This window comes from Triticum dicoccoides, chromosome 2A (genome assembly GCF_002162155.2).
Source record: "Triticum dicoccoides isolate Atlit2015 ecotype Zavitan chromosome 2A, WEW_v2.0, whole genome shotgun sequence".
Taxonomy (NCBI): Eukaryota; Viridiplantae; Streptophyta; class Magnoliopsida; order Poales; family Poaceae; genus Triticum; species Triticum dicoccoides.
This window is the reverse complement of record NC_041382.1, coordinates 145,522,980-145,533,628: the sequence shown is the minus strand read 5'-3', so window position 1 is coordinate 145,533,628 and position 10,649 is coordinate 145,522,980. Positions and strand designations below refer to the sequence as shown.

The following is a 10,649-nucleotide window of genomic DNA, read 5'->3' as shown; positions in this document are numbered from 1 at the left end:
CACACCGCCCGCGCCTCCGCCGTTCGCCGCCGCGGGAGCCGCGCCCCGGCGACCGGATCCGGCCGCCCCCATCCTTCTCCTCAAGATTCCGGCGAGACCCACCCATCTCCGGCGAGTTCGAGCTCTCTCCGGCGAACCTCGGAGTCCGCACCGCCAGATCTGGTTTTGAGAAACCCTAGGGGTTGACCTAATTTTCCCTCGAACCTTATTTTTGCAATATTCATCATGGCGTAACTTTGCATCCGTAGCTCCGTTTTGGGCATATAGCATATCAAAATGTTCGTCTTAGAGAGTACATCATTTCATCTCAGTGCATCATTTTCATTTGAGTTCATATTGATGCCCGAAATGCTGTTAGAAGAGTGCTACTTGAGTTAATTGTCAGATCTGCTGCTCCATTTAGATATTTGTCATTTTTGCCATGATTAATGTGTGCATGATATGCCCCTGAGCTCTACATATATTTTGTTAAGGGTTTTGCCATCTTTCGAGAGGTGCAACCCATGTATTTTTGTGATATGTGTGGTGACTAGCACAAGCTTGCAAAGTGAGGCACTTGGTAATGTTGTTTTCAGGGACTTAGCATTTCCACTAAGTCCTTGACCTGTTTATCTTATATGGTCATATGTTCTTGTAGTTTCCTAGTGATCCGTGCCTCTTTTGAGGATGATCAGTAAGGATGTTTTGTTAATCTTGTAGTGCTCTATCCATCAATGTCTTTGTTTGCAATTATGGAGCACCCTAGCTTGAGTCAATCGAGCTCTACTTTTGTCATTTCGTGAATCTGGGCAGATTGTCTACTTGTTAGCGATTTTGCCGACGATGTTGTAGTTGATCCGTCCATGCTATGATATTGTTCTTGCCATGTCTAGCTTGTATTTTGTGTATTATTGATGGGTGTATGCTTAGATTGTCATGACTTGCTCTGTAGTGAGTGCATCGAGCTTGTAAACATGCCTACTTGATATCTGTTCAGCATGTTCCAGTTTTCACTAAGTCTGAGAACTAATTATGTTTTTGCCATGTTCACATGCTTGCAATTGTATTTTCTGATCCCTTTTGGCTCAAGGTCACTAAGGGACTTTTGTTAAGCTCTTTGAGTATCTCCATGCCATGTTTTACTTTGCCATGTTCAAGTCCTGTAGCATGTAGTTTTGTTGCTCCGAAGTGTGCTACCTGATCTGAAATTCCAGACAAGTGTTAATTTCACTAAGTCTGAAATTTGTTTGTCAAATGCATTTTTGCCATGCTTGTTTGAACCTGTTAATGGATGAATTGGTCATAGCTCAGTGCTAGAATTTTGTTAAGCTTCTTGAATGCATCCCTGCCATGTATTTTTATGCCATGTTTGGGTGCCGTAGCATGTCCATCTTGTCGCATTTAGATGGCTACTTGCTGTAAATCGCAGAATGTGGCCATATTTGAATTGCTTGCCATTTCTAAACCGTAACTCCGATTCCGGCATTCTTTATATCGTTTTCAAGCGGTTTCATCTCATCTTTCCAGTGGAACACTTGGATTTCCAAGTTGAGGCCAGGTTCATGCATCCCTTGTCAAATCTTGTATATGCATCCCGCATTGCATTCCGCATAGCATATCATCCTTGCATCATGTTGTTCGAGTTTGCACGTGGTTGCTTGTATCCTTGTTGCTTGTTTGTCTTGTTCGGGTAGAGCCGGGAGACGAGTTCGCTAACGAGGAGCCCGTTGAGTTTGCTTTCGAGGATCCAGTCAACTCTGACAACTTTGCAGGCAAGATGATCATACCCTCGAAATCACTACTATCTTTGCTTTGCTAGATGCTCGCTCTTTTGCTATGCCTATGCTACGATGCCTACCACTTGCTTATCATGCCTCCCAAATTGCCATGTTCAGCCTCTAGCCCACCATGTCCTAGCAAACTGTTGATTGGCTATGTTACCGCTTTGCTCAGCCCCTCTTATAGCGTTGCTAGTTGCAGGTGAAGATTGGAGATCGTTCCTTGTTGGAACATTATTTCCTTGTTGGGATATCATTATATTGCCATGTTATCTTGATGCATCTATATACTTGGTAAAGGGTGGAAGGCTCGGCCTCTGGCCTAGTGTTTTGTTCCACTTTTGCCACCCTAGTTTCCGGCATATCGGTGTTATTTTCCCAGATTGTTGCGTTCCTTACACAGTTGGGTTATAATGGGAACCCCTTGATAGTTCGCCTTGATTAAAGCTTTTCTAGCAATGCCCAACCTTGGTTTTACCATTTGCCACCTAGCCTCTTTTTCCCTTGGGTTTCCGGAGCCCGAGGGTCATCTTATTTAAACCCCCCCGGGCCAGTGCTCCTCTGAGTGTTGGTCCAACTCATCAGCCGCCGGTGGCTACCAGGGGAAACTCTGGGCTGGCCTACCGGAAGTTTAGACAATGTGAGTGTGCCCTGAGAACGAGATATGTGCAGCTCCTATCGGGATTTGTCGGCACATTCGGGCGGTGTTGCTGGATTTGTTTTAACCTGTCGAAGTGTCTTGAAGAACCGAGATACCGAGTCTGATCGGAACGTCTCGGGAGGAGGTCTATTTCTTCGTTGACCGTGAGAGCTTGTCATGGGCTAAGTTGGGACTCCCCTGCAGGGATTTGAACTTTCGAAAGCCGTGCCCGTGGTTATGGGCAGATGGGAATTTGTTAATGTCCGGTTGTAGATAACTTGAACCTTAACTTAATTAAAATGAATCAACAGTGTGAGTTACCATGATGGTCTCTTCTCGGCGGAGTCCGGGAAGTGATCACGGTGTTGGAGTAATGCTTGCGCAGGTTGTTCTCTAGTTTCTCGCTCGCGCTTTGCCTCCTCTACTCGCTGGAACAGGTTAGCCACCATATATGCTAGTCGCTTGCTGCAGCTCCACATATTTTACCTTGCCTTACCTATAAGCTCAAATAGTCTTGATCGCGAGGGTGCAAAATTGCTGAGTCCCTGTGGCTCACACATTACTTCCAAACCAGATGCAGGGCCTGATGATTCCGCTCCAGGTGACGCGCTTGAGCTCAAGTGGGAGTTCAATGAGGACTCTCAACGATACTATGTGTCTTTCCCTGATGATTAGTAGTGGTGCACAGTTGGGGGGTGATCGGGACCGTGTCGCATGTTGGGTTATCTTTTATTTTGGCGCCGTAGTCAGGCCATGAGTGTTTGAATGTTATAATGCTATTTATGTACTTTGTGTGACGTGGCGAGTGTAAGCCAACTATGTATCTCCCCTTTATTATTTATATTACATGGGATGTTGTGAAGATTGCCTAACTTGCGACATTGCTTTCAATGCGGTTATGTCTCTAAGTCGTGCCTCGACACGTGGGAGCTATAGCCGCATCGAGGGCGTTACATTATGCACCTCTTCTTTTGGACTCCGGTGAGATTGCTCATTCGGGCAAAAAAGTTGCCTTCTCTTTCGAAACATTTTTGTTTGAAAGGGAAGGTTTCCATGATTGGTGGCTCAAGAATAATCTAACGAAACGAGAGGTGCAACTAATATTGAACATTGGTAGGTCAAGATACGTCATCTTAGGCAGTCTCTTTAGAGTTGGGTGAAGAATTTGAGTGGTGTTTTATAAGAGCGTCTGGTGGACATTGTTAACACTTTAGATATCAAGGCCGAATTTTCACTGCTCTGCACCAGACGAATGAGTTTTTGGCCAAACTTATGTGGGAGGAAGAGTTAAAACGGTCTGAACGTGCTAAAGTAAAGTTTGTTCGGGGGATGATAATACATAGTTTTTCCATTTTATTGCAAATGGAAAGCATGGAAAATGATTTACCAACTCAACCAAGATGAATGTGCTATTGTTGGTCAGGATATGATTAAGACATATATTGCAAAATATTATAAGCATTTGTTTTGACATCCAAACTCCAATTTCATCATGATGGACGAGGAGGTGACTGATGATATACCTCAACATCGAGATGAAAAATGCTATTTTGACATCACATTTCTTAGAGAAGGAGATTTTCGACGCCATTTCTCAAATGGAAAGAAAGAAAGCTCTCGGACCAGATGGGTTCATTGCTAAATTCTACGATAAGTGCTGGGAGATAACCAAAAACGACCTTCTACCCATGTCCAAGGATCTTTTAAATGATGATTTATCATTATTTCTCCTCAATTTTGGGATAATCATTTTTCTTCCTAAGAAGGAAGAGGCAATTCCGATTGAACGGTCAAGACCTATTTGCTTGTTGAACCTCAGCTTCAAAATATTCACACAAACTAAGTGCTAATAGGCTCTTCATCATCGCTCATTCAGTGGTCCGCCCTATGCAAACGGCTTTCATGCCTAGACAAAATATCTTGGAGGGGATGGGCATTCTACATGAAACTATTTATTAGCTTCCAATGGAATAAAAAATGAAATAGTGGTAATACCAATGAATTAGTAGTTCTGAAGCAGGAATGAATTTTGGTATTACACTTAAAAAGAAACAATTATGAAAATGAAATCAAATATTTACACAATTTGCACGCAATTTACATGGAAATTATAGTTTCTTAAATATTAAAGGATAAGCATGTAATAGTGAATCGGCAAAAACAAGTTTTCTAACAAGGAATTAATTAGTGGCATTTTTATTACCCTGAAAGTAGAAATAAAATGAAATAAAAGTTAAAACAAAATCAAAGGGAAATGTACAAGGAAGAATGAATTAGTGGGATTGATATTACCCTTAAAGAATAAATAAAATAAAAACTACAACAAAATAAAAGATATGAAGTATTATAAGGAATGATTTAGTGGCATTAGTATTACCCTTTAAGAAAAATGAAAATGAAATAAAACTAAAACAAATCAAAATAGTGAAGTTTTCTATGGAAGAATGAATTAGTTACATTTGTATTACCCTTTAAGAACAAGAAAATTGAAAATAAAATTTAACAAATAATGACAAAATTTACACAAGATTTGCGCTTTTTCATGATATGCAAGAATAAGCATACATTATTGATTATTTTGCACAAAATAAGTTTGGTAAAAAGGAACGAGTTAGTGGCATTAGTACTTTACCCTTAAGGAAGAAAAGAAAAGAAATAAAAATTAAATCAAAATAATGAAGTTTTTTAGAAAAGAATGAATTATTGGCAATGGTATTACCTAATAAGGAGAAAGAAAATAAAAAAGATGAAACAAATAATGGAAATGTTTGCACAAAATTTACTCAGAAATGCACTTTATCATAGTACTCAACAATAAGCATATAATAGTGTATTTTTCGCACGTAAAAGTTTACTAAGGAGGAGAAAGTTAGTAGCAAAATAACTTAAAAAACGTTTTCTATGCAAGAATGAAGTAGTGTCATTGGTATTACCCTTTAAGAAGAAAATCCAAATAAAAAACTTGCACATAACTTTGCACTGAAATTGCACTTTTTAATATGCAATGAAATTGTAATTGCACTTTTTAATATGCAATGAAATTGAAATTGCACTTTTTAATATGCAATGAATAAAAATATAAAATACCCATGCAGAAAAAAGAAAAACTGGCTAACAAAAAAAGCAAAAGCAAAAGCAAAAACGCATACCTAAGAGGAAAATTTACTTACCCCAAACCAGGGCAAGTCAAAATTTTGCCCTAAGAAAAACCCCAGAAGGGGGAAGTAAAAAAATTCAGCCTAAGAGAAAAATTGACTTACCCCAAGTAGGGGCAAGTCAAAAATCAACCTAAATACACACAAACAAAAATGGTCGGAAAATTTACCTATCTAAATTTATAAGTCCTTGGATCTAGCCAGGCATTATAGCATGAAAGAAATTTTAAAAGGGAAGATGTTGGCACAGGAGGAGGTTAGTCCTATTAGTATTCAGCAGGCCGCGGCTCCTGTTCCTTGGCCACCACCTCCAGCAAATTGGGTTGCGCTGTCTGTTGATGGATCTTTCTCAGCTCATGATGGCAAGGCAGGTGCTGGTATGATCTTACGTCGTGATGATGGCTCTATTATCTTTGGTGCTTACCGTGTTATATTTAATTGCAATGAAGCGCTCGAGCCGGAGATACATGCAATAATGCAAGGGATGGCCCTTGCTTTACAACATACTGATCTACCAGTTAAGGTGCAATCTGATTCCTGTAACGCACTTTTGATACTCTCTGGTGATAGTATGTCCTGATCGGCCTATGGTCATCTAGTAGCAGAGATTGAATTTTGTATGGATGAGAGGGAGTTTGTTCCACAAAAAATTAGTAGGACTCAAAATAGGGTAGCAGATTGTATGACAAATTATAGCCGTACCGAGTTTTGTACTGTGGTATGGATGAACAGATGTCCTTCATGTTGTGAGGACTTATTGCCTCTCGACTGTAACCATGTGACTTTGGAATAAGATTTCCGTATTATTCGCAAAAAAAAAAGATAAAAGATGGGTCTAACTAACCCGCCTGAACTATTGCCAATTCCGGTTATTTAACCCGGAGTAGAGATGCATCACTTTTGACTGGCATCAAGAGGATGCGACACGTCGCACTTGAGTGCTGAACCGATTGCATTTTAACTTGACCGGCGTTCAACGGCCCTACAATATATGAACGTGAAATGGACTGACCATATCGAATTGCCTGACTGGACTGGACTAAGTTGAACGTTCAGGTTGACCAGACCAGGTTTCGTTACAAAGCAACCAGTTGGCAACTGAATGCTACCTAGTAGTACTGTAACTTCCAGTGGACAATGCACTTTTTTTTAACACAGTGGACAATACACTTGGGACCAATAGAAGGCAGCTTTGAGGGCCACTCTGATCACGATATGTTCATCATCCAACTCGCAATTCGACCAAGTTAAAACTGGCTAGTGTTGGAATTTTGATCTCAGGTCATAACTGACCGAGAGAAAAGGGGGGCCCTTTTTACCCCACGTACGTGCCATGATCGGAGGCACCAAATCCAGCTGTTGGTTTCGGTCCCTAATTCCTTTAGCGCCACATATATAATGAGCAAGATGTACCCCTTCAAAAACACACACATGTCCGGGTCATACAACTTGCTAACAACCGATCCTAAAAAGAAGGCGCTCAAGGTGATCAGAAGACTGACTACCACCGCAAGGTCAGTGCTGGCGGCCAGTCCTACTGCGGGGCTGCTTGCTTCGAGATCCTGTTCCCTGAACTTCTTCCCCGACCATCTTCATGTTTCAACGCAAGGTGTAGCCATAGGCTACATGAGGAGTGCATCAAGCAGGAACAAGGTTTCCATCAGAACCTGTAAGAAATCACGAATCCTTTTCTATTAATCTGTATTAGGTGGTCTAATGCTAGGCTTAAGATCCTCTCACGTTTATCCCTAAAGTTTGTTTCCAACAGCTAGCTGAACTGACACCTCCTTTGGATTGGCACGATTACAATGAGAATTCATTTCCTGCAGCCTCTGAACATAATCACTGAACAAGCTGTCTAATCTCCACCCCGCTCTTCCTGGATCCCGAGCGCAGGCATCGCCGCCGGCCTCCCTGAACCAGACCATGCCTCGCACTCGCACTCACAGCAGGCTTCCCGACAATGGCGTCATCGAGCAGCGCGCACCTCCGAGGCGGGCCGCCGGACTGCAGGCACCTCAAGAAATCCCCGGCGCCGTCAGCCAGCTTCTCGAACCTCTGGACGGCCTTCGCGTGGGGCTCCTCGCCGCGGCGGCTGAGGAGCGACGACACGAAGGAGGCCACGACGCGCGCGACCCGGCTCGGGAGCCACGCGCGCGCGAGCGCCTCCCGGGCCTCCTCCTCCTCCAGGGCCCGCAGCCTCCAGCGGTGCGCCGCGGAGTCGCACTCGTCGGCGGCGCGCCGCAGCCTCCGCCGCCACCGCAGCATCGCCACGTCCGTGACCTGCCACCGGGCGGACACCTCCAGCGCCGCCTCCATCTTGATGTGCGCCATCTCCAGCCGCTCCAGGCTCTCGCTTGCGCTGCTGGCCGACGCCGACCTCTCCTTGTGCTTGCTGATGAGGAACGAGGAGGTCCTGCTGACCACCTCGCCGACGACCAGCGATCCGACCATCTCGGCCATCGTGACGAGACGGGTGCCCGCAGCTGATCGAATTGCATCAATGGCAGAACAGGGGATTATGCCGGTCAGAAGTGGCCGAAGAGGCAGAAAATTCTGCAGGTAGTGAAGAAGATGGAGGGTAGTCGGCTAAAGGAAGTTCAGAGATTACGACTTGTTGACTTTGTTGGATTCGGAGAGTGAATTCGTTCTTGGTGTTTGGATGATTGCAGGTCTCTCAACTGAACCAAGCCGCTGCCGAGTGATTCGGACTGTCGATGATCAACGAATTAAAGCAGTCGGTACCTGTTGTAGCAGGACCGCGGTTGGTCTATTCCTTCAGTCCAAGTCTCCGGCGGCAATTCTGAAAATCCTTTACGCGGTTACGCCTGCGTGGACATCACGGCAAGTTCAAATCCCCATACACGGAACATGCAGCGTACTAGAAATATAAGAGCGTTTAGGTCACTATTAAAATAGGAGCAAGTCTTAAACACATGTGGAAACTATTGGTTTGTTTGTGTGGTGGAGATGCTGCTGATTCGTGGGATATATTAGAATGGCATGGTAAAATCCATCATAATCGAATGAGTTCTTCCACATAAACACCATCGCATAAAACTCCGTGTCATGCCCCCCTTCTGATATCTTTGCATGGTTAGCTACACAATACCGTTTGTGGACCTCAGATCGCAGGGCTCGGCACAAACTTCACGATGCATCCTCGGTGTGCTATCAGGGGCGGAGCCAGGATTGATCCAAGTCCCGGGCCCAGTCTACTACAGTACTACAACTATAGTGCCCAAATATGCTACAGTGAAGGAAGTACTTCATCTTCACGCCCTAGGCTCACCCCCCCTCCCTCGGCTTGGGTCCTGGATCCGCCACTGCGTGGTACACATGTTTGCACGATGAAGATAATGTGGATCACATTCTCAGTCAATGCGTCGAGGCGCGACAGGTATGGCATTGTTGTTTTGACACGCTGCAGGGTCATTTTAGAGGTCAATGATTTTTCCATAGAATGATGGGCTCAGACATGGGACAATTTTCGGCAACCAGACGAGCGTGGCTTCAACTCAATGGTAATCGCCACTGCTTGGCATATGTGGAAACAAAGGAACACGAGAGTGTTGAATCGAGTGGAACACATCTGAACACCAACAAGGCTAGTGCAACAAATCCTGAAGGAGATCAAAGGTTAGAAACAAGCCGGTGTGGGAGTGATATGGCTGCATAGTTCATGAGAGAGTAGACTAACTTTTTAGTTGGTGCAGGTGTACCTGAGATGTTATTCGCATCAGTCCACGGGTCTCTTTTGCAAACTGTTGTTTCTCACTTTTATAAACATAGGGTACGCCATTGGCATACTCTTTAAAAAAAGTGAAGGCGAATAGCGAGGCTGGGACCAACCGGACGTAAGGAATGAAAAGGAAGATCTGTAGGACCCACCGTCTGGAGGGAGACCTAGACGCCCTGTCGGTGTCAAAACCGGCGGATCTCGGGTAGGGGGTCCCGAACTGTGCGTCTAGGCCGGATGGTAACAGAAGACAAGGGACACGATGTTTTTTACCCAGGTTCGGGCCCTCTCGATGGAGGTAATACCCTACTCCTGCTTGATTAATATTGATGATATGGGTAGTACAAGAGTGGATCTACCACGAGATCAAGGAGGCTAAACCCTAGAAGCTAGCCTATGGTATGATTGTTGCGTATGGAGTTGATTGCCTACGGACTACAACCCTCCGGTTTATATAGACACCGGATAGGGTTAGGGTTACACAGAGTCGGTTACAATGGTAGGAGATCTTGAATATCCGCATCGCCAAGCTTGCCTTCCACACCAAGGAAAGTCCCATCCGGACACGGGACGAAGTCTTTAATCTTGTATCTTCATAGTCCTGGAGTCCGGCTGAAGGTATAGTCCGGCTACCCGAACACCCCCTAATCCAGGACTCCCTCAGTAGCCCCCGAACCAGGCTTCAATGACGACGAGTCCCGCGCGCAGATTGTTCGGCATTGCAAGGCGGGCTTTTCTCCAAATCTTGTGTACCTGTAGGAATAATGTCTGATTTTCGTAATGTAGTGCTCCTCGGCTTTCATGCCCAATAATGGCCGTCTTCCACGTGTCAAACGAATGCGAAAAGCCGAGATGTTTTTACATCCACACCCCTAGCCGTATAAACGAGCCGCTTACTTAACGGGATGGGAATTTAGGTCCAAACCACATATTCTCCTTTCCGCGAGTTATCATCAGAGCGCTTCCAGCAAAGGTCCATTCCAACATGACCAGCCATTGCAGCTCCTCCCCTCGCCCCTCCGGTCCCAAACCCGGGGACTGGGAGAGTTGCACCATCCCGCATAGCGAGTTAGTGTCGCTTCAGGCCAAGGGATTTCTCCCTCAGGCATACATGGTCCCGGTCCGAGCCGGTCTCGCCACCTACAATGGCGGAAAACAAGCGGAGAGCACCCCCAATCCTTCTAAAGGAGAGCGGGTGTGCCTCGTCCCCTATCTAATAAGGGGACTGGGATTTCCAATTCATCAGTTTCTCCGCGGGCTTCTGGAGTTCTACGGCCTCCAGCTGCACAATCTCACGCCCGCCTCCGTATTGCATATTGCGGGTTTCATCGCCCTTTGCGAGCTATTTTTAGGCGTTG

The 10,649-nt window shown here is 44.9% G+C and overlaps 1 protein-coding gene across 1 annotated transcript; it reads right to left on the bottom strand.

Moving 5' to 3' along the window:
- Positions 1–7,290: 7,290 nt before the first annotated feature.
- Positions 7,291–8,421, bottom strand: LOC119359182. Its single transcript, XM_037625486.1, has one exon. The coding sequence runs from the start codon at positions 8,013–8,015 to the stop codon at positions 7,395–7,397; it is 621 nt and encodes a 206-aa protein (XP_037481383.1). The 5' UTR covers positions 8,016–8,421; the 3' UTR covers positions 7,291–7,394.
- Positions 8,422–10,649: the final 2,228 nt, after the last annotated feature.